Source organism: Mandrillus leucophaeus, unplaced genomic scaffold (genome assembly GCF_000951045.1).
Source record: "Mandrillus leucophaeus isolate KB7577 unplaced genomic scaffold, Mleu.le_1.0 Scaffold57, whole genome shotgun sequence".
Taxonomy (NCBI): Eukaryota; Metazoa; Chordata; class Mammalia; order Primates; family Cercopithecidae; genus Mandrillus; species Mandrillus leucophaeus.
The window spans coordinates 7,701,636-7,724,830 of record NW_012106141.1 but is presented as its reverse complement, the minus strand read 5'-3'; the positions used below and the strand labels follow the sequence as shown (position 1 = coordinate 7,724,830).

Below are 23,195 nucleotides of genomic sequence, written 5' to 3'. Positions count from 1 at the left end.
AAAACCTGTAAAACAAGCTAATGATCTGTGAGTAGATGGCTGTGGTCTTGTGCAAGACTCCAGCTAGTGGGTCACACATGGGTTCCTAAGGTATGGGGGTCAGACCTCTCAGAGGGGAAGATAAAAGTGCAGGGAAGGCTGCACCACATAATGGAAAAGCACCTCCAGGGAGTCACTGTTAGGCAGAGGAGGCTTGTGAAGAGTTCAAGTGACATTGTTCCATGAAATACAAGAGTAAAAAAGATCACATGTTGTGTAATAAGTGATTTTGAATGTAACTAAATTGATAATATAAATATCATAAGTAGATACCTTGACTATTTTATCTATATCTCTGTAAGTTTCTATATTGAAACTTGAAAATTTCTCTTTGAGAAATAGTAGATGAGTTTGTATTCAGGGTGGCTTACGTTTGGGTACGTGAGATTATATTTACTGACTCATAAATGATGGGAAGAAGAGGTCATCAGAACCAGGGATAGAGGCCCAGCCCTTAGCCTAGAAACACATGCAGGAAGCCCCAGCAATGCTGTAGGAGCTGACTTGGGTGGAAAAACTCAAGCTGCCTTTACTTAGAAGGTTCATCTTTTAAACTCGTAGTGCTGCTTAGTCCAATCTACCAAAAAGCCCTACGCCCACATTTCCTAGTATGTCTTATGATTATGTCTTCATGGTTCTGTCTGTCCATTACACAGGGCATGAGAGAGAAGAACCTAGCCTCGAAAAGCCAAGAGGTTCGTTCAGAGCCTAACATGATGGATGTGGAATGAATGAATAGATCAAAACGTTCTTTTCAGAAGCATTTAAAATATAGAGCTATGTCCTTATTTTTATACGCGAAATAATAAGCTTCGAGAATTAAAAGCATTACAGAAAAGAATGTCCTCGCCCAACTGCCATCTATCTCCCAGACTTCATATCTAACTATGATCTCATTCTAACTACTACCCTGGTCTCAACCACTGGACTCTAACATACGTGTGGTAATTCCTATGAAGTGAAAGTTTATTCTGGTGAACCAAGCAATAGTCAAGAATGACCTTAATCCCTCATTTCAACTAGGAGGAAAATAACCTTGCAAGATGAGTAAAAGGTAAAGCCGTCATTAAGTCAGGTTAAGAGAGGTGCGGTTCATTCAGAAATCATGGGCCCATTTCTGAACAGACCCGGGCATCTAGGAGACGTACACTTAAGGTCATATTGTTTAACTGTTAACATTTTTAAATGTGCGGTTTTCTAATTTCTTATAAGGATCCTTTCACAGCCAAAAAAGTACAATCAAAATAAAAACAAGTCTGCTGGTAATGACACAGGGACGCTCTGTGCTTCATTTTCAACCCATATAATTGACTTGGACAGCATAACATGAGCCCAGGGCACTATATTCCATACTGCCTTAGCAGAAAAAAGAGGTAAAATTGCATCCAAGTGACAATTAACAATGGATACTTAAAAAATTCAATTTTATCTTTTAAACCTGGAAAAATGTCTACATCTTCCCCCAAAACATTCATCAATTTTTTAAAAAAATTTATCAAATTTGGATTTGGAGTATAGCATAATGTGAGCTTGTAATTAGAAATCAATGTGGATTCCAGGATCAAGAAATAATAGATGAAAATATTACTGTACCTTTCATAAACATTTTTCAGTTTGCTTTATATTAGCTTTCTTAATGAGGTACAATTCTTTAAAAGTACATCAGAATTAGAATTTTCTTGGCCAGTCATTATAACAGAGCTGTTTTTCAACAAAGTGGCAGGGGCAATCCAGGTGAATTCTGATTCAGCAAAGACAATATTATGTTTAATAAAGTATTACTGCAGAATTTGTCCAAACTCAAACTCTAATTGAAGAAGTAATTGCATATGTCTGTTATCATCAGCAAGAATTGCCTAAATCAGCATTTGCCCAAGTTCCATAAAATGCTAATACTTTGCATTGTTAATAAATGCTCGAGTGGGAAAGAAAAGGGCTCCTTTTGTCAAGTGATTTAGAGAAGTTTTAGATTGAAGAATATCAAACATTTCTTTTGACTGCAGGACTTCTCAGAGTTTTAAACGGTTTAATTTGCTCTTTTCTTTTTTTTTTTTTTTTTTTTTTGAGACGGAGTCTAGCTCTGTCGCCCAGGCTGGAGTGCAGTGGCCGTCTCTACTAAAAAATATGCACAGTACTCTTAAAGTAAAAGAGTATATATTATTTTCCAGAGGCATTTGACAAATGAAACCCCTTTTCCTTGTAGTATTCCATAGAACCATCACTCTGATAAACATGTTTTGTGAAATGTGAATCTAGATAATATCAACCCTCTTTTAGTCAAATTAGTCTCTATTCTATTTTCCCACAGCTCGCTATGACCTGAACAATTAGGAGAAAAATAGCCCCTGCTGACATAGTGGCTTATTAAAACAATAATCTACTTCACAAACAATTACATTTTAAAGCCACATAGTTCCTTCCCTTGAGAAATGTCTGTAAGCCAGGTGGCTCAATTCTGAGAAGTTCCTGCACTGTGTATCTTGTGTCCCGACTGTCAGAGTTCTAATCTGTCTTACACCAAAAAAGTAACAACTGGTGGATGTATTATTATAACTGATTGCTCTAAAGAAAACAAAATGTGTTGGTGCACACTACGAAAGCCTCAAAATGGCAGACCCTACACTCCAGATAGAAAACAGAGAGAGTTCTTAGAGTGACTTACATTTAAAGCCAGGTATTCTATATTACCAGGATGGTGCCAAGAAGACTGACTTCCCTAGATTCCCAACAGGAGGACATCCCTGCTCCTGACCTGCATGTTCTATTTTTGGCAGCAGCCTCTCCAGTTGGCCCATGAGCCTCCCCCTTGGAAGGTACTTTTAAATCACCACATATATGCACCCTTCAATTAGTCCCCAGACGCCAGGATTTCAGAGTTGAAAGGACCTTACTTCAATACAAGCCTCTCTTTTGTAGATGAGAAAACTGAGGCTTAGAGAAAAAAAAAAAAAATCACTTGAGTCTAAACTAAAAACCAGATCCCCTCACTTCCTGCTTGATACGGTCATCTCTCACCCACTCAAGCTCAGAGACCCACGGATGACCTGAGGTCCAAAAGGCCTTCCAGAAGCTTCTGTTCTGGCTCACGAGAGCCAAGGCTCCAGCGGCAGCCACAACTTCGTTGTTACCTCTCTCAAATGCTCTCTGTCTCAGAGCACACAGCAGCCCAATAATGCATGTTCTGGTTGACTTTCAGAAGCTACTGCAAATCAAATGCTGGGGGGAGGATATCTTTCGTCAAAAGAAAAGATCTTGAGATATTCAAATGTAAGGAATTTTGTCTTACTTGTTACAGCTCAGTAGGTTGCACAGTGCCTAGCACACAAAAAGTCCTCAAAACACATCATTGGGAATGCTTGATGAACTGAAGGCAGAGTCTTGTACACCTTTAAGAAGCATTTAAGTCTAACTCACTACTTAAAAGAAAGCTTAATCCCTTTCCATAAAATCCATGCAAAGCTCCATTACCCAAGTTTATGCCACCTAATTTTTCTATCTGTTTTTGGAGGGTCCTGACCAGCATCTTCACTGTTGATACAGTTACTGTGCCCAATAAAAGTCAAGCAAAGAAACAGCCCCACTCAGGAGAGAGAAAGGTGTCCAGTTTATGACTGAGACCTGAGAAACAGCATCGTCTCTTTCTCTTGTTTAATATCACCAAGTTTCAATCTTCTTTTCTGTAAAATGGTTTCAAAGATAGTAACATCTTCATTAGTTTGTTAGGACAATTAAACAATTCATTGTGTGTACACAGCAACTTGGCCAACTATGATTGCTTTTTAATGACTGCTTATATTGAAAAGAATTATGAAGCTGGGTGGGTAAGACTTGTCTTGGGATCAGTGGCATGTATCTGCCATGGGTGTCAATGAAGAATGTGCAACAGACACATCAGGTGTTTGCTGTAGATGTAGGTGCACTGCCCTGATACCCCTTAGGACCAAGACACTGTCTCCAAGTGCCAGGGATGTGCTTTCCCTGAGAGCTGCCTTGTCTAAGATTACACCCTTCTCCTGGCATTGCCCACCTCTGTTGACTCAATTGGGGTCAACAGCCCTCCAAATGGCTATCCCAACTACAGAGCAACTGACAGGGACTGCTAAGGCCTTTGCTGCAACATTACAATTTGGCTTTTCCCTGTGCCTAACCCTGCTTCCCTCCCTTTCTGAGAGTACTCTCAATAAACTTCTTGCATGTTCATCTCAGAGTCTCAATTTCCCAGGGAACACAACTGAAGACATTATCCTTGGCCTAACTCATTGTTTAATAAAAAGCAGCTATCATTCTTTTGGTTGAATTTTCTAAAATATCCACACTTGTTTTCCATCACAAGAGATTTCCTGACTCTCTTTATGGGTGACATCCTTTTATGGACGGAGAAAAGTGGCAAAGATATAAATAACTTAAACTAATTTTTATTTATCATCTAAAGAGTCCTAAACTCTGCAGTCTGTTCTCACAGTAATTATCTCCACCACCGATTTACTACTTCTTTAGTTACCCTAGTTTTAAAGACATAAGAGAGGCACAGGAAATGATAGAATATCCTGTTATAAAATATACATAAAGCTTAGTTTATTCATAATAACCAAGTAATTTTATGTAATTTTAGATGCTCAATCTAATACCCAGTGCTGAGGGGAATAAGCCTTAGGTATAGGCTTGAAGATTTTAACCATTCAAATCCTACCAAAGGTAGTCATACCTTATGGAACCAGTGGGCTGCACAAATGGCACTGGGCAAGGATGCAGAAGGCCTGGGATCTGGTCTCCCCTCCACCAATAACTCCTTCTAGGATCATGGGCAGGTCATTTCCCTTTGCTGGGCCCTACTTCCTTCATCAGCAAAACAAGGAACTTGTATTAAATGAAGTCTAAGGTCCTTTCTAGTAAGAAAAACTTATGATTGCTTAAACCTTGTAGGGCTTTTTCCAGGCAACATAAGTAAGATGTAGACGGAAAGTGTAATAGCAGAGAAGAAATTAAAAGTGTCATAAATTCAAGTTACCAACTTCCCAAATGTGTATTACAGGAGAGATGATTAAGTGAATAGGTATAGATTTAATAGTTGTATTTTCCTTTTGCAAGATTTCCATCTAAATCATTGCCTGTGTCATTGATTGTCATTTCCTTAATCTGGAGTGTTTGAATATATAGCTTGGCAATGCTTTGGACAGGCCATAAGTCAAAGTTAACATTTTAAGAAGCTAACCATGCCCAGATCTCTGCCTTGGGCAGCGATGTGCTGAAATATCAGCATCTATTTGAGCTATTGGAAAGAGGTTATTGATGTCAGCGTGTCATGCACCGTGATTTGCAGGTGCCCCCCTGACTAACCTCTGGTAGCGATAACTCAGGGTAAACCTGAGGTAATTATCCTGGCCAGGGAGAGCTGGTTTAACTAGACTGGCCCTTTTGATGCATGTTGAACAAGATTGCACCCTAGGGATTACACAAGTCCTGTGTGTGAGTTATTACATAAATTCTACCTTGGAAAAAGTAAGAAGGTGTGCTGTCAGAATTTTTTTCTTCTCCCAGTCCCCTTGCTTTCAATGTATGGGTTCTTCCGTAATGCCTTCACCGTATTTACTTTAAAAATGATACTGCACGTGCTATGGAGTGAAATGGAATAGAAGAAGATATAGATGCTCCCAAGCACACACCTCAGAGGTCTCGCTTCCCAGTGGTTTTTGAAGCATGATTCTGGTTCAGAATCTTTTGCCTGGGGAAGCATTTTTTTTTTCAGTGTACAAAAGCTGAGGCTTAGTCCAATCTTCACAGGAAGAACTCCCAAACTTTTGGTACCTCCTTAAGTCTTTATCTTCAATGAGACTCACAACTGCAGACCAGTCACGGAACAATTGTCTGACTCTCAGTTTCCTCATCTATAAAATAAAGATAGATAAACTGGTCCTACCAATCCTCAAGGCCAGAAAAAGGATCCAGCATGAAGATCACCCCCATGAAAGCAATTTAGAAAGCACACACAGTTCTGGCTTCGATGGGCTGTTGTTTTATTATTGACTAAACAAATCATCAGCAGTGGTTTTAATGAACATACAAAAATGGGGTCTCCAGTTTATAGCCCAAGCTTCACCTCAAAATAAGCCCATAGATCAGAGTCAGGGATAAACAGAGGCAAGACAGACTCTACAAACCTAGCCCTTCTCTCTCCTTAGAATGGAACATGGCATTTCTTTTAGGAAAGGATCCACGTCTGCTTCTAGTTTTCACTGGAGCTCACAAAAGGATGAACACTTATTGATTTTCCCTTATTGATTTCTATTTCAGGGATCAAAAGGCACAAAATAGGATAACATCTAAAAAATAGTGTGAGCTTCCTTAGAACGCCCCCTCAAAATAAGAGATTACTGTACCATTCAAGCAAGATTTCTTTTTCCAAATCCCCCACCCCAAAGTTTATCATTTCAAACTCTACCCCCATAACAACAATGATTACATCTGAGAAATATGTTGCATTTCATTCAGCAGGATCTTCAGCCTTCAGCAAACAAACATTCACTTTGCCAAGGACTGCTGAAGAGCCACTAATGGGGTGAAACCTGAAAACCCTTTGGAAAAGAATAATGAACCCCACTCTGTCTTCAGGGGGTAATTTAGTAGGTAGATTAGGCAACACTTGATTAAGGGTAAACCTCTCTTTTCCATAGAAATATATTGTGTTTGTACAGAAGGGCTATATGAAGTGGAGGATTAGGTCAGAAATCCACAGGAAAAAGCAGGAGACGTTTCTCAGAAGAAATATGCAAGTTACTGCACATTTGGAAAAACAAGTCACACTTTATTGGGAGGAAAGAAGAAAAACTCCACATATAACAGTTTTATTTACCCGGTTGCACTTGGCTTCTTGGAACATTTCTAACAAATAGTTACTTCCCAAATACATTGCACCGGATGTCTTGTCACCCCTGACAGTCGATGAGTTACTACAAAGAGTAATGACTTTAACTCAAGGCTACCTGAAACTGATTGTCAAATAAGATTTTCTGAGACTGCCTACAGGGACCTGCTACAACAAAAGTCGTTTTTTTGGCTCGTGGGGGATTATAGTGTGAAAGAAAAACAAATGTCAAAATAAATCCCCAAGGAAAGAAAGCACTCCTGTGCCGACCCTCAGTCCTACTCGTCAACATTCCTTGTCCTCTGCAGACTAACAAATACTTGAGTATTTCTCTTTGTCTGAAACCATGAACAGAGTCTGAAAAAATTAGATGAGGGTCAGTTCACATTTCAACAATGTGATAGGATTCATCCATAACTTAATGGAACTTCCCAATCTCTACCCATCAAGGTAGAAAACTGTAAAACAAACAAATAAAACACTTCACAGTGCTTAGAACAAATCATGATGTTAAATTCTAATGAAAATTTAAACAAATGTGGATTCTTTTTTAAACCTGGGTTAGGATGACCTTTCTCATCTTTTCCATATGTTGAAAATGATGGCTGAAATGGAGCCTCCCTAAATCACTCTACACCATGCCTACCAAACAGCCATGGAAAACTAGGAACTAAATAAACTCATTTTGACAATGATGAATCTCTTAACTCTGCTGGTCAGGTTTCTTCTAATGGCAGTACTTAGGTAAGTGTACCATAACACATGAACATAGATCACAGTCAAAGTAACAATTTTAAGTTCAGGGAATTCAAAAAGAAATGAATTTAACTTAGTGACTTGGAGAGATGAACATATAGATATGAAGCTTAAAAAGTTGCTGCTTAAGATATACACATCCTTCTGCAAAGAAACAACTTAGCAAACCTTGGAAACTCCATAATGAACTATATGTTTTGCTGAAAGCTATGCATTTTTGAGGTTTATGTTGTTTGTTACACTTCCTCTGTTAGCTGATTCCAACTCTAATTGGAGGAGGAAAGTAAAGGAAGTCCCCTTCCAAAAAAGATATTGGCTGTACAGGGTTACACAAATTAAAAAATAAAATTGTCTTTCTAGCCTTTTTTTTTTTTTTTTTTTTTTAGAATTCTATTAAAAGGATAGAATAAATGAGAACATTCATTTGCTTTTTAAAGTGATCACACTTGGGTTTAACCACGGGCAGAGAAGAAACTTTACGGTTCCCTGGGAACCTATAATTTGGAAACGGAAGCACACAAGAACAGACTTTAGTTTTCAGGCAATAAATTGAAGAGAATTCTGCAGACATATAACAGAAAAGGAGCATAAAACATTGGCTTGTGCATTTTTTAGAAAGTTAGTTTATTAACTCGATAAGCTACACATGGAAAAATGCAGCCAAAATCTACAAGGATATCCACTGGGGTTTCAAATTGGCATATTTACTCAGTGAGAAATAGGTAGAGCTTTAAAAAAAAAAAAAAAAAAAAAAGCATCCCATTCTGGAAATGACGATTTAGTGTGAATCTCCAGAAAGACACCTTGTTGAAAAACCTCCATGTGGGCTCTGATGGGACACACAGAAGCCCAAAGCCCCAAGGTCAGACAAAAATATCATGCCCTATAATCTGTGTTCTGGGAAAAGCTCTGCAGAATTATACAAGAAAATCACGCTCTTTCACATCCACCTTTCACACACAATTCAACATTAACTTGAAGAATGTTTTAATTTTCCTCCTTATTGCCCAAAATGTTTTTTTAATGCTTTATTGGGAATTTCCATTTACTGGTGTGTGTTCTATATCTGTATTACTCATCAGTGTAAAATAGTTGCAAAGAATTTGTTGGTTGATACTCCCAATGGTCACTGTCTTCTATGATTAAAAGCTCATTATCAGTCTCTCTGGGGGAAAACTCTAGTAACTGAAGTCCACATATGTCAGGTACTGTGCTAGGTTCTTTCACAAACCTTATTTTATTTAACCCACCCAGGGAGATAAAGATTGCAATCCCCATTTACAGATGAAAAAAGTAAGGGTCAGAGAGATTCTCTGCCATACTCAAGGCCTTAAGCTAATAATAATAAGGGCCAGTATTTGGACACTGGCTAGTTCAACTCCATAGTTCTGCATCCTTCCCTTCCTGTTCTCCTTGTCAATGCTCCAAAAAATGATTTGAGAAGCTAAATCAAGAACATTCCCTACTCCTGTAGATTGTGGATGATTTCCTTTAAGAAACAATAATTCAAGTATCTTCAAACAAAATGAGGACTCAGGACAAATACTAAACTGCCACCTTTCCAATGAGTCAAGTTCGGCTAACTAGGGTGTATTCTTAGTCAGTTTATTTACACTATGTAGACCCACAGGGATCAAAGTGCCAAGCCACGCAGCAGAGGCCACAAGCCAGTGGGCAACTCATGTGCACGTGTGCTTCACAGGATCCCAGAGTGTTTAAAAATTCAACTAACTTCCTAAAGTCCACAGATTTCACATACAAATTCCCATTTTATGGATTATCTTGGACAATCGGGGGTCCCACCCACCACCCTAGGCCCACCTTTACAGCAGTGTTCAACCAGAGCGTAGTGGCCACTACTCCCTTAGATGAGTAAGGGTTCTTGAGTTCCCTTCAGCTCCCCACCACCCTCAAGTATATCCACACACTAAGGCCACCCACAGCTGAACTTTTTCATTATGCATATGCTATTTTTCTTATAATAGAGAAATACTTCTCCAGGGCTTGTCTCTTTTGATAGACTGAATAATTGGCCCCAATTCTTCACCTCTCCTCGTATCTACTCCCATACATTTTTGTCTTTGTGAGTAGAGTGTACTTTTCCAATCTGTGGCTTGGCTATGTGCTTTGCTTTGGGCCAATGCAAAGGGTGAAAATCACAATATCAGTTCAAGACTAGGCCTTGTGAGGCCTAGCATGTTTTGCTTATTCTCTTGTGCCTCAGCAACTGTCACTAGAAGAGTTTTCCCTGGGTTGCTCACACCTCTTCAGCCTCAGAATGGACACGTGTAACAGAGCTGCCCCAGACACCACCACAGACATGCAGTGAGTAGAAGAAGTGCCCAGTCAAACCCACCTTAGAGCAGCTGGGCCAGTTAGTCAACCTGCAAATCTGTAAGAATAAACTATTGGTACTATAAAGCCACTGGGTTTTGGGGTGATTTGTTGCACAGCACAGCATTATTATGGCAATTGCTAACTGACACATCTCTACCAAAAATAAACCATAAAAAACAGGCAGAAAGAACCAGACATCATTATTTTTCCTACACACAAGCCTGTTTCTTATGTTAAAAGCCTAGACTCTGAAAGCATTTGAGTTTGCAATTTCTGTCGGAAAACTATAAACTTATGAAATAAAGAAGACTGGATTTGTAAAATGTTTCGTACTGTGCTATGTATCTAGGTTTGACTGAGGTGACGCAGATTTTGTCTATGCCTTTTGTGTTCTGGTTTGAACAATAAAAAACATAGTCACTCTATCTTCATTCAACTTTTTTACCAACTTTCATACCAACTAGTTGAATCTCTTGGTGCTCTTCTTTGAAGCCTGATCCACTAGCTGTTACTGTTGTAGGCAATACACTACATTATATTTTTCTGGATATAATACCTATTGGGTTGGTTGAAATCATGAAGCCAGTGTATCCAGTTGTTACCAAATGCTTGTGTAGAATAAATAAAAATTAACAGGTGCCATTGCCACAACCACCAACCAGCCAGGCTAAATCCCGGTTGACTGACACTTAAAGGCTTAACAGGCTAACTTGTAAACGAGAAATGCTCAAAACAACAACAATATTAAAAAAGTCAAGTGCCTCCAGAAAGTTTTGTTTTCAGAAGGCAGTAATTACTACATCTGAGCACGTCTGCTTAACAATCCAGGGAAGTGGGAGGTTTACTCTCTATTAACCTTAACCAGAGACATTTTCATCAAAAGTAATCGTGATTACTTTTTACTGCATTTCGAATGCTATCCTTTATTTCGGGTGATCAGGAATGCAACTAAGCAATTCCAGACCATGCTATCTTTTATGAATAGGGCTATGAGGTAGTTATCAAGGCCCATTATGAAAATATTGCTCTACAAAAGTTCATGGGCCAAAACAAGACATTAATTTCCATAACTAGATGTGCCCTTAGAAAAGAAGAAATTACTATATATAGAAAAGATAAAAACTTTGATGCTCATTGCATATCAGATTAGAACTGTAGAAATACCTCTGCATATAGTAGACAAATCGTTTTTAATGTTTCATTTACCTTTTCCTTGTTATAACAACCGTTAGTCATGAACGCTTATTTTGGGCATAGTCAATTCTAAATTATTTATATGCTTTGACTCTTTAAGTCTCACAACTACTCTGAAGCAGATGCAATTATTATTCTTCTTTTACAGAATACACCATAGCAAGGTGACCCCTAGCGTCAGGTCCTCTTTAAAGTTCTGGGCCCACCTGGCCGGGTGCAGTGGCTCACACCTGTAATCCCAACACTTTGGGAGGCCGAGGTAGGCAGATCACGAGGTCAAGAGATTGAGACCATCCTGGCTAACATGGTGAAACCCCGTCTCTACTAAAAATAGAAAAAAAATTAGCCGGGCCTGGTGGCGGGCACCTGTAGTCCCAGCTACATGGGAGGCTGAGGCAGGAGAATGGCATGAACCCTGGAGGTGGAGCTTGCAGTGAGCCAAGATCACGCCACTGCTCTCCAGCCTGGGTGACAGAGGGAGACTCCATCTCAAACAAAAAAAAAAGTTCTGGGCCCACCTACTATTGTCTCACTATTCAGTGAACGCTCCAAATCAGGCATCAATGTAAAGGGCCTTCAGTGACACCAGAAGGCATGTCTAGGACACAGAGAGAAAAAAAAAAAAAAACACTAATATTGACTAACGAGTCCCCATGTGCCATGCCCTATGCAAAGTACTTCCTTGTATTTCCTACTCTGGAATAATTATTGATTTTTCTTTTGGCCAATTAAAAAGATGAACTATGAGTACATATTGAAATTATCTAACTTCTCCTATCTCCAAGGAGGAAACCTAATATATGACTGGAGAAAGACACTAATTAATAACCAAAATTTAACATGAACTCCAGCCAACTTGAACTGCTCTGTTTAAAGGCACCCTGGAATAAATAAAGAAACTTCAAAGCAAATGCCCTGTTTTAACTTGAATGTTTTATTGAGTACATGGGGAGCACTCCTTGGCCAAAAATAAGGGTGGTTAATGAGGAAAAATTGGTGTTTCCAGTGAGTTGGTTTGTTTCTAAGATAGAACTGTCCATTGAAAGATAACTATATTCACGGAGAAGACAGAATAATGATCTGTGCCTGAGCCTCGCAGTCTTGAACAAAACAAAACTGGTTTTGTAAACTGCCTGGGATCAGCTGAATGCATCCTCACCCAAATACCTTCTGTGATAATACACACACATTTGCCTTCTTCTATTCCCAAAATAATTTAAATATAAATTGAAAATGAAGACATTTCTATGTTTTAAGTTTCTTGCCAACTATATAAATGCAGCCCTTACCTTTTAAGGTGAGTTACAGGAACCAAAAGACTCTGCGTTGTATTTCTAGGCTCTACCGTAATTGGCTTTTCATGGCCACCGTTCTGAAAATGATGACCCTCCCTGGGAAAGACCTACTGGGTTCCTTGTTAGTGCTAGACCCAGGCAAAGGCAAAGTCCACCATTTCTGTGAATATCTTCCAGCAGCAATGGTGACATTTCTGAGAGAGTCCATCTCTAGTTATTTAGGGATTAAGAACAGAAGCCCGTGCTTACCTGCAAATGCTGTGAGTTGTCAGCCATGCTATCTTCTCGCCTGCGGACTTCTTCTAGTAGCTGAGCATTTTTCTTCTTTTCCAACTGTTGATTGTGCTTGAGGTTGGCCACCTTCTTATTCTGATCTTTCATATGCCTGAGAAAAGTCAGCACAGCTTGGTTAAATTCTACCACTGGAAGATCATATGTTATCACAAATAGACTCAGGAAGTACTAAGCATAGGCTATCTGGATATGGGCTTGGGAAAAAGATGATACTTCCAAATAATCCATTAATTCAACTACAAATATGTATTGAGCATCCACTTAATACCAGGTCCCAGGAAAGCACTGGGGCTGCAATGGCAAATGGGGCAGGTATAATCTTCACCCTCATGGAGCTTAGAGGCCAGTGGGAAAGATGGACAAGTATCAAGGAAACACGAGTTAGGTTTCTTAACGTTGAAGGAAACAAACAGCATGCTGTGAGAGACAGTGATGTGCTTGTGTGGACAGGTGGTGTAGTGGAAGGAGACGACTTTAGATGCTGTGGCCAGGGAAAGCCTCCCTAGCAAAGTGAGACTGTGGGTGAGACTAGAAGGAGCTAACCAAGAGAAACACCAGTGGCGGAGCTCTCAAGTAGAGAGAACAATGCATGTAACTCCCAAGACAGGAAAGAAGAAACCGGAAGGCTGCAGTGAGGCTAATCCAGGGAAGGGTAGATGTGGGTGGGAGATGGGACTGCACAGGTAGGCAGGGCCCAGGCACATAGGGCCTCTGGTCCATGATAGGGCATTTATTTTCTTCTAATTGGTTGCTGTTCTAATTATTATCATTATTATTCTTTTGGATCATGTTCTTATTCTGAGATCAAAATCCATTACTTTGATTTTAAAATAACAATTACAAGGCTCCAATCAAATACATTGTCATCACTTAGCTCAAACACAATAACAATTTGGCTAATCATAATGTTAAACAAAGTTCTGGGGCTTGGAGTAAAAATTCTTAATGAATCTACAGGATGTCAAAGTGCAAAATCATAAAGTGATCAAGTGAGTAAAAGACTAAGTATAAAGAACGGGTTCAAGAAAACAACAATGGGAATTATAAGCTTAATGTGTACTATTGCACCAGCAGCGTTTAGCAAAACATTCCACAGATTTAGGCAACCATGTCCACAGCAGCTGTAATAAATCTAATCCAACACATGAGGAGGTAGGAGGGCAGTACGGAGGGCTCGGGAGTATTGACCACAAGAGGAGGGATGAGCAGCAGAATCATTTGGGGTCCCTTCAGATCCCTTTCCCCCATACCCCAGCATTGCCACGTCAACCACTGTTACTGAGCCCTGACTCAGTAAAAAAACATAGTGAGAATCACTGATCTTTTGAAAATGTAAACAAGGTAAGAACTAGATGATAAACAGCAAACGTGAAATTGAAGCAAGAAAAATCAAATGAAAACTGCTCTCCACAAGAAACTCTTATTTCTAGTCCCCATAAATTATATACTCCCCTACTCTCTCCCATTCCAAGCAAACAAAGCACAAGAGCATTGTTTAGTTAGTAGAATAATATTATCTGGCACTAACAGTGTACTCCCTGCTAATAAAAATAGTCCGAGGGTGCAGTGGCTCATGCCTGTAGTCCCAGCTACTCAGGAGTCTGAGGCAGGAGGATCACTTGAGCCCAGGAGTTAGAGTCCAGCCTGTGCAACATAGCAAGGCCCCATCTCTAAATAACACACACTCTCTCACACACACACACACACACACACTATATATATATATAAAAATAATATTTTCTGAACTTATATATTCTGAACATTTTGGCTTCTTATGAATATTTACACTAACTGAAGCCATGATTTAAATATTATTGGTAGCACTTATTAGGAGGTTATAAAGTATGATAGAATGACCACCTCCTTAGTCTTTGAGTTGCATAATTTTTGTCCAATATTTCTCCATTTTTACCTGATACAGCAATGTACACATATGAAGCCACCAAGTCAAACTTGCGTGCTAATCCACTTTGAGGAAACTGTCTTTTGGTTAGTATAAAGATGTTAAGAATGAATCTTGCTTTCTAATTGAATGAGGACATAGTATTTCCAAAGCCCATGCAAACCTAGGGCAGTCATATTTTCCAGTTCCTTAGGAAATAAGGCCAGAGCTCAGTAACAGGATATAATGGAGAGGTTAGGATGATTCGTGTGACTGTTTAATTAGAGGGTATTTTTTAAAAGAAATAATTGTATTACTTTAGAGTATAGTATTAAATAGAACCAACTGCTAAAAGTGCCTCTGTCCCAAGTATGGGTGACAAATACAGATTATTATTACAAACATCATTTGCATAGTGAAAGAACTCCCATAAAGTTCTTAGAGCAGTCTGAACACAGTGACCTTACTTTCAGGGACACTGCAACGATTTTTCAATCCCAAAGAATAAAAGCAAATTCTAAACCCACATGTCCCTTAAAGCTTTCCTAAGAATGAGTGGCGGCCAGGTGCCGTGGCTCACGCCTATAATCCCAGCACTTTGGGAGGCCAAGGCAGGTGGATCATGAGGTCAGGAGATTGAGACCATCCTGTCTACCACAGTGAAACCCCTCTCTACTAAAAATACGGAAAAAAAAAAAATAGCCGGTCATGGTGGCAGGCACCTGTAGTCCCAGCTACTTGGGAGGCTGAGGCAGGAGAATGGCATGAACGTGGGAAGTGGAGGTTGCACTGAGCCAAGATCACACCACTGACTGCACTCCACCCTGGGTGACAGAGCAAGACTCCATCTCAAAAAAAAAAAACAAAAAAAAAAAAAAACAAGAATTAGTGGCTAAGAAAAATGGGGAACTGAAGTTTTGACATTATGCTGGAGGCCTATCTCCAGCCACTCCTTTCAACACTCCCTTATTTAAGACACCAGTGACTGAAAAAGGAAAGTCGGGTTTTGAATGGCATTGCTCAGGATTTGGGCCAATTAGAGAGATGCAGAGCAAGGTGATGAGAATGATCATCTTGTATTTGTACATGAAACTGTCAATAGCTACATATAAAGTGTCCACACTCTCCTGAAGTAGTGCCACGGTTTTCAAAGATATTTCTAGCAGTTGAAGCCTTTCTTTCACTTAATGCTTACCTGAAAGTCAAAAGGGAAATGAAGGAATGCTCTCGCACAGGTAGGAAAGAAGCAAGAAGTGGGGTGGAACAGGTGAGCAGAGCCTCACTACCAGAGAACTCTTATCTCAAGTGTTTCTCAGGGAAGCCCCAAGGCTACCTAAAACACAGGTTAAAATGGCAATTTATGAGGGAGGCAGGCAGAGGAGTCATGAAATTTAAAAATACTAGATCTCTTAGAGAAGAGAAAATTCCCTCACAGATGCTAAGTGAAAAAATGACCACAGTGATTTTTGCTAGCAACAACTTCAGCATTTGTAAGAATAAAATCTGTAAGTGACCTATCAGTCTCCACATCTTCCCCTACCTGCAGAAGTACACCCACACTGAATGAATCAAAGTGCTAAATTCAGTACAGCTTTCAAATATCTCCAAAATCTAGACGGGAAGGGCCCTGGTCATGGAGACTGCCATGCCTTCTTACTATTCTGCCCCAGAAGCAAGTATCACTCTTTGTCAAACACCCAACCACTTGGCAAGGCTCTGCCAGAGACTGACCTGCTCCATTATTTAAAAACAAAAAAAAAAAAAAAAAAGGTTTCTTTGGGGTGAATTTTTTCTCCAGAAAAAAAGCAGCATTAAGAATATATGCAAAATGTAAATTTTAAAAAGATAAAAACAATTATGGTAAAAGAAGTATTTGGAAAATATAGTGGTAAGGTTAATTTTCAATGTTTAATTTAAATTTACCAGTTTCATAAAGCAAGGGATGTCACTATTCAAAATTCAGTTGCCATCAAGGAATTTGCATTAAATTAAAAATGTCCAACAGGTTCAAGGTCAACAATGACTACCATATTAAGAAAGCATGTCAGAGAGAACAGAATCCTGCCATTTTCACTAGAATCATCTGTCAAATTCTAAGAATAAAGTGCTAACTTGGTAGTGAGAACGTGTCAGACTCTGAGACCCCTGGAATTACATAGCTAGGAGTGCAGCACAGGAGATGCATATGTTTGTCCAAGGGCATGCGCATATTTGCAAAACAAGGAGAAAATCGAAACTTATTTTGAAATCTCAATAGAAACAAAAAGACGCCACTTTTTCACCCATCTGCTCTCAAAAACTTTTAAAGATTGGTAATATTCATTGCTGGGAAGAATGCAGGAATCTGGCTCTCTCACATTGGTCAGGAGGAGTGTAATTAACAAAAGGATTTTTGGAAATCAATTTGGCAATTTCCACCAAAGCATACCTTCCTTTTGCCTAAGCAAACCCTTCTTCTAGGAAAACAACCTACAAAAGTGTTTGCACATGTGCACATATATATATATTATATATATACACAAACATTTCCATTACAACTGTAAAAGTAAAAATTTGAAAATTGCCTAATCATCCATCAGAAGGAAACCGAAGAAATTAAGTATATTCATAACATAAAATCAGGGTCGCTAAAAAGATTAAGGCAAAATGAAGTATGGACATGGAAAAGCCTTCAGGATATATTATTACTCAAAAAGGAAAGCAGGTAGCAGAAATAGAAATAATACATATAGTCTGATCTTACTTATGTTAAAATAGGAATGCCTATTTGGATGTATATAGACACACATGCATATAAATGGGAACTCCTGGAAACTCCACGCCAGTCTATAAAAACAGTGGTCATGACTGAAGAAGGGAATGGGTTTGGGAGGAAATGGGATCTTCAATTTATACTGTATGGGGGTGTGTGTGTGTGTGCATGGGGGTGTGTGTGTGTGCATGTGTGTGTGTGTGTGTAAATGGGGTATAAATACGTACATGAAGATGCACAAATATTAAGTGTACACGTCAAAGGTTTTTGACCAATCAAAATATAGAGCTTTGCCATCACCCTGCCTCATGGCCCTTCCCTCTTCCCAGAAGTGATCACTATTCTAATCTCTATTTATACGGATTTCTTTTGTTTGCTCTTAAACTTTATATATATGGAATCATATGGTACATAATCTTTTGTATCTGACTTCTTTTGCTTAGCATAAAGGTTTGAGATTTATTATTCATATTGTTGTTTGTATTATAGTTCATTGCTTATTGCTGAGTACTATTCCATTGTATGAATACACTATAGTTTGATTAGCTATTTCCTTGTTAATGGATATTTGGGCTGTTTAATTTTCTTTTACTGTTAAGAATAAAGTTGCAACGAACATTCTTATACCAGTCTTTTTGTGGATATATGCATTCATTCCTGTTGGACAAATAAGTAGATGTATGTTTAACTGCAAGTATACAATGGTGCAATCCCATGAAAGACTATTTCTCGGCCATATGAACCTTCTAGGGACAGCAGTGACTAATAGCATAAACCTTGGAAGAAGACTGCCTGGAATCCCATCAGCAGTCTGCCATTTCTAGCTGTGTGGCCATGGGCAAGCTTCTTAATCTTTGTGCCTCGGGTTCCTCACATATGAAAATGAAAACAATAACTGTATCTAACTCATAGGGTGATTGTGAGGGGTTGATGAGTTAGTACTGGTAAAATGCTTAGAACGGACTGCATCATGTTCACTCTGTTTCACTCTTAGCTTACAGTAAGAAGAATGTAATCATGTCTTGTGCAATATTGTGCACACATATTTAGTGCCTTGTTACCCATTTCAGAACAGCAAGTATTCCAAATACCTCAAACAATGGACTTTGGAATGCATTATTGAATGCTTTATGTCACACATTTAGCTCCCACTTATACTTTCCTTAATAATGAGATGAGTTACATTCCTAGCAGGTTATCCTAATGGAAGCATTGCAGGAAGCTCATGACAGCCATAGGTAAGTAAGCTGGGTTCCTGAAATGACTGCTCAAGTAGATGGGCCACACACATACAATGGAAGCTGACAATGCACATTGCAAGCAGAATTTCCGATAATAGAAGTTTTTACTTGTAACCACTGAGATGATTCCATTTTTTTTTTGAAGCTTGTAAATACCATTCAGTACTCCAGCAAAGTTATACATTTTAGAAAGCTTTCATAAATATTCTAAGGATTTGTTTTTACAGCAAGCATAAATGTGCTAAATGTCATGAGCATGATATCCTTTCCAGGAAGAGAAAGGATCTGGCCAGCTGTGGCAACTTGAACCTAACTCTCCTCCCAGCAAAGAGCCAAAAGCTAGAGCAAGGTCTGAAGACTTAGCTCCAGGATAAGCCAGAGCTCATGGACTTTTGCACCTTGTGGCAGCTTCTCAAGAACAGTCCAGCTTTTTGGCTACTAGTTTTGATCATGGTCAACTGCGTAAGTCCTTGTCAAAGCCATGCAGCAGGACGTCCAAGCCCACATCCCCACATTTGCTGTCTTGGCTTCCCTCCTTGCTTTATTCTTCCTCCTCTCCCTACTGATGCTCCTTGCTCCCCGGAGGTGAGTACCATCATGCATTGTGTCTTCCACCTCCTCTGTGGTGCTTGGGGCTACACAAGGGCCCAGAGACAAAGCCACCCTCAGTTAAATCTGACAATGCCAACATACTTAAAAAAAAGACATCTGTCATTTACCAGACCAGCAGGACACACCCAGAACCTGATAACATAGCATAAGATAGCTAAAAGAAAGGTGTCAGAGGCAGTGTTCAGATTTGAAAACTTGAGAAGAAGAACTGCTTGCAGGCAAAGACAATTTTGGCCTCCATCTTGTAGCATCAGGCCCCACTAGCAAAACCCTCCTTGGGGAAGATGTTCCTATTCCTTGCTAAGCCTGAAAAAATGATTGAATCATATGTGACCAAGGGGGCCAAGAGGCAGTGCAGTAAGATGCCCAAGATCAAGGACTTTGTTGCCAGGTCAGCCACATTCTTATTGCAGCGGCATCCCTTACCAAGTCTGTAACCCTGGTCAAGTTATCTCATTAAGGGATGGGGATGTTAAATGATTTAATAAACCTAAGGCTCTTAAAATAGTTCCTGGCACACAGTGAGTGCTTTATAAATAACAGTGTCACAGGATCCTTAGGGTGTTGCTCTACCAGCTGAAAACCTCTGTGGCCAGCAGCACCCCTGCTTGGGTTTTGGTTGAGCCCACAAGCAAAGTGGGTTCGTTCAACCCACTCGACTCAGCAGGCTGCGCTCAGCTCACACTACCATCTCAGATCCCATGCCTGCCAAGGGCAAGCCAGACATGGAGTGATGAGGGGTGTGTCAGCAAGCATGGAGTCTGGCTACTGCACACAGCCAGGTACACCAGCTGTGGCAGGGGGCGCAGCTCCAGGCGCCTGCTCCGTGTAAGGCTGCAGCTGGACCAGGTGTACCACAAGTGACTTCCTTTGCAGGCACCAGGGAACGTGGTGGTACCCGGAAGCTTGGAGACACCAGGAACCGCAGAGCCTCAGAGAGGGTGTCACAGCCCTGGCTCTGGGAGACCCTAGGTCTGGGCTTTCTAAAGAGTCGCAGCTCTTCTCTCCTCACCACCTACGATATGGTGAGTTGGGGGTGTGTTTCAGTCCTGTTTCTGTTACAGCTTTTTCTGTCCCACCATTCAGTGGGTCCTAAGTTCTTGTCCCACTTCCAGGAAGAATGAAGAACATGGACAACTGGAGGGTGAGCAAGGTGGAGAGGAGCTTCACTGAGTGACAGAACAGCTCCCAGGAGACCCGAAATGGGTAGCTCCTTTCTGCAGGCAGGTCATCCCAATGAGTTTTCAGCTCTCAGCAAAGAGGAAACTCATGGTGGGTAGCTCCTATCCACAGGCAGGTTGTCCTGAAAAGTCGAGGAGACCCGAAGCAGGTAGCTCCTTCCTGCAGCTGGTAGTCCCAACATCTGTGTGAGTCTGGATGAGTCCAGGGTTTTTATGGGCTCAGAAGGGAGAAAGTGCATGCTGATTGTTCCATGGGTGGCCATGCGCAGGCCCAGAAAAGGCATCAGAAGTTCTCACTCTGGGCTTCAGACTCCACCCAGAACAGGCAGCCCAGTCCCCAGGCTTCAGTCTGTCCCTGGCTTGAAGGTGGGGCTTCACCAGGGATCTGTCCCTTTCTGCCCAGAAACCTGTCTGCCTCCCGCTGCCATCAACATGCCATCCACAGTGCCCAGGATATTCATGTGGAGGGGTGCCTGCAGGCCCATGCCAAGCTGTCCTCAGCACCCCTGGCCTCCCACTTGTGCTCGTCGGCACCCAAAGTCCAGAGGGGGCTGAGGTAACAGAAAACTGGAGTGTCAGTGCTGCCTTGAGCATGCACACACCTGGCCAGGTTGCAGCAGCGCCCAGACTTGGCCACAACTTTGCTCCACACAGAAGCAGGCACCAGGAGTGGGAAGAGGACAGGGAGCAGAAACAGGCACTTCTGAGCCTGTGGGCACTGGGGGCTTTCTGGCCCCTGAGAGTGCAGGGATGCATGGGTCCAGAGCCACAGCTGGGCAGCTGTAGCCAGTGTAGGGCTCCTGCTCTGCTAGCTCAGTAGGGGGCAGGGCTCCAGCCTGTTCTTGGATCCCACTGGACCCACAGAGCATGCAACCCCAGCTGTGCCTCCCCACTGCAGCCATATCTTTGCAGCAGCCACTCCAGATGGGCCACTGCGGCCATCAAGAGCCTGATCCCCTTGCCCCAACCCTCTTCTAGAGCACTTATCTACTCCCCACTACACTTACCATTTACTTTCCCACCCAAGCCAAGAAAACCTTGGGAGCAATCTTAGCAGGTGACACAGCAGAAGGTCACAATTAGCAAAAGAAGGGTTTATTTTCCTTCACTCCGGTGGAGGTTCTGAAGGGCTGATTCCTTCAAACATTCTCCCGTATTCTGGCCCTGAAACCCCCAAATATGGATGCAACACCACCTGAAATGTAAACGGAACCCAGTGCCTGAAAGCCAATGCTAAGAAATGATCGAGCCTATTCAGGAAGGCCCCAGAGATGGAGGGCAGAGAGACCCTGGGTGACTGCAGATGCCCTCCTACCCCTCCTGATGGACTTGGTAGGATTGGCATGAGCCCATAGGAAACTCCAAGGGGAAAGGAAAGGCAACTTTCTCACCCTCTGCAGAACTCAGTGTTGAACCCACAGGCATCTAATAATAAGATGCTCTTCCTTTCGAGCAGACCACACACAGATGTCAGGGCCACATGATTAACTAATGAGCCTGGCTCTGATTTACTATTTACCAAATAAATTTCTTATCACTTGGCCTCCCATCTAGGTCTGGTGAGCCAGAGAGCACAGGGTGGTCATGTAGGTCTGAGGATAGTGGCCCTGGAATGGTTATTTTTCAAATTGTTAAGCATTAAATATGTTGTCACAGTCTACATCCCTCTCACTGTAGACTGGACTGTATGCTCAGGATTCCTGGCCCACATGGTCAAAGCTGGTGGCAGATGCACTTTCAGGAGAGTCCAAAGCAGGGTTCCTCTGCCATCTGTGCCCGCATGAAAATATTCCCTGCTTCAGTATGTTGTGGCTCCACATATCCACCTGGTGCCTCAAAGCCCCGCCTAGAGCCAATAGCACAGGAGTGCAAACAGGGCAACATTGCCCCTGCTTCCATGAGAGCTGAAGCCACCATCACATTTTGCCTGGACCACGGGTCTCTTCTCTCCTCCCTGGTCTCCCTGCTTCCACTCTTGCTTCTCTTTTCATCCATTCTCCATCCAACAACAAGACTGGGTGTTTCAAAGTAAGTCAGATCATGCATGCACTGGTTGGCATACAATCTTCCAATGGCTTCCCTTTCCCAAAGAATAAAATTGCACACCTGTGAACTTTGCTTATCAGTCTCATCCCACACCATTCTCAATGTTAGCCCCAGAATCAGGAATTCAGTTTCCTTTCAGTTGCAATAACACAGCAGCTCCTTCCCACCGGGAAGTATAGGCACAGGCTATTCTCTCTGTCTGGGATTCCTCTCCACAGCCACCACTCCTCCCACAACTGACTTTTACCCTTTAAGTCTCAGCTGAAGTAATGCCTCCTCAGAAGGCCCTTTTCTGGGCATCAAATGCAAGGACGCCGCTCCTATCACTGAGAATCTCTGACAGCACCCCACACACTGGTTTCACAGCATTCAGTCAATTTGTAATCATATATTTATTTGCATTTTGAATTCCTTATGGACTATTCCACCACCAGACAAGCAGGAGTCCATCTCCAGGACATTCACTAGAGTGAAGGAATGAGTCCCACCCATGTCCTCTCTGGCCCAAGCTACCGCCATCTCCAAGTTGGACGAGGATGCTGGCTCCAATTGTCCACCCAATCCACTCTCTGCTGGGCAGCAGAAGGTATACAAAGGGATTATATCTTCCTCCTTTGAAAAACTTTTCATTGGTTCTCCACTGCCTGTAAAAACATCCATGTGTTGGCCGGGCATGGTGGCTAATGCTTGTAATCCTAGCACTT

General features: G+C 41.3%; 1 protein-coding gene across 1 annotated transcript in view; it reads right to left on the bottom strand.

The window, feature by feature from the left end:
- Positions 1-23,195, bottom strand: part of ERC2 (ELKS/RAB6-interacting/CAST family member 2) — a 988,837-nt gene that overhangs the window by 430,742 nt on the left and 534,900 nt on the right. The window contains exon 13 of the mRNA XM_011998421.1: positions 12,733-12,868. Coding sequence (XP_011853811.1) covers positions 12,733-12,868 — 136 coding nt within the window. The remainder of the gene's footprint in view (positions 1-12,732; positions 12,869-23,195) is intronic.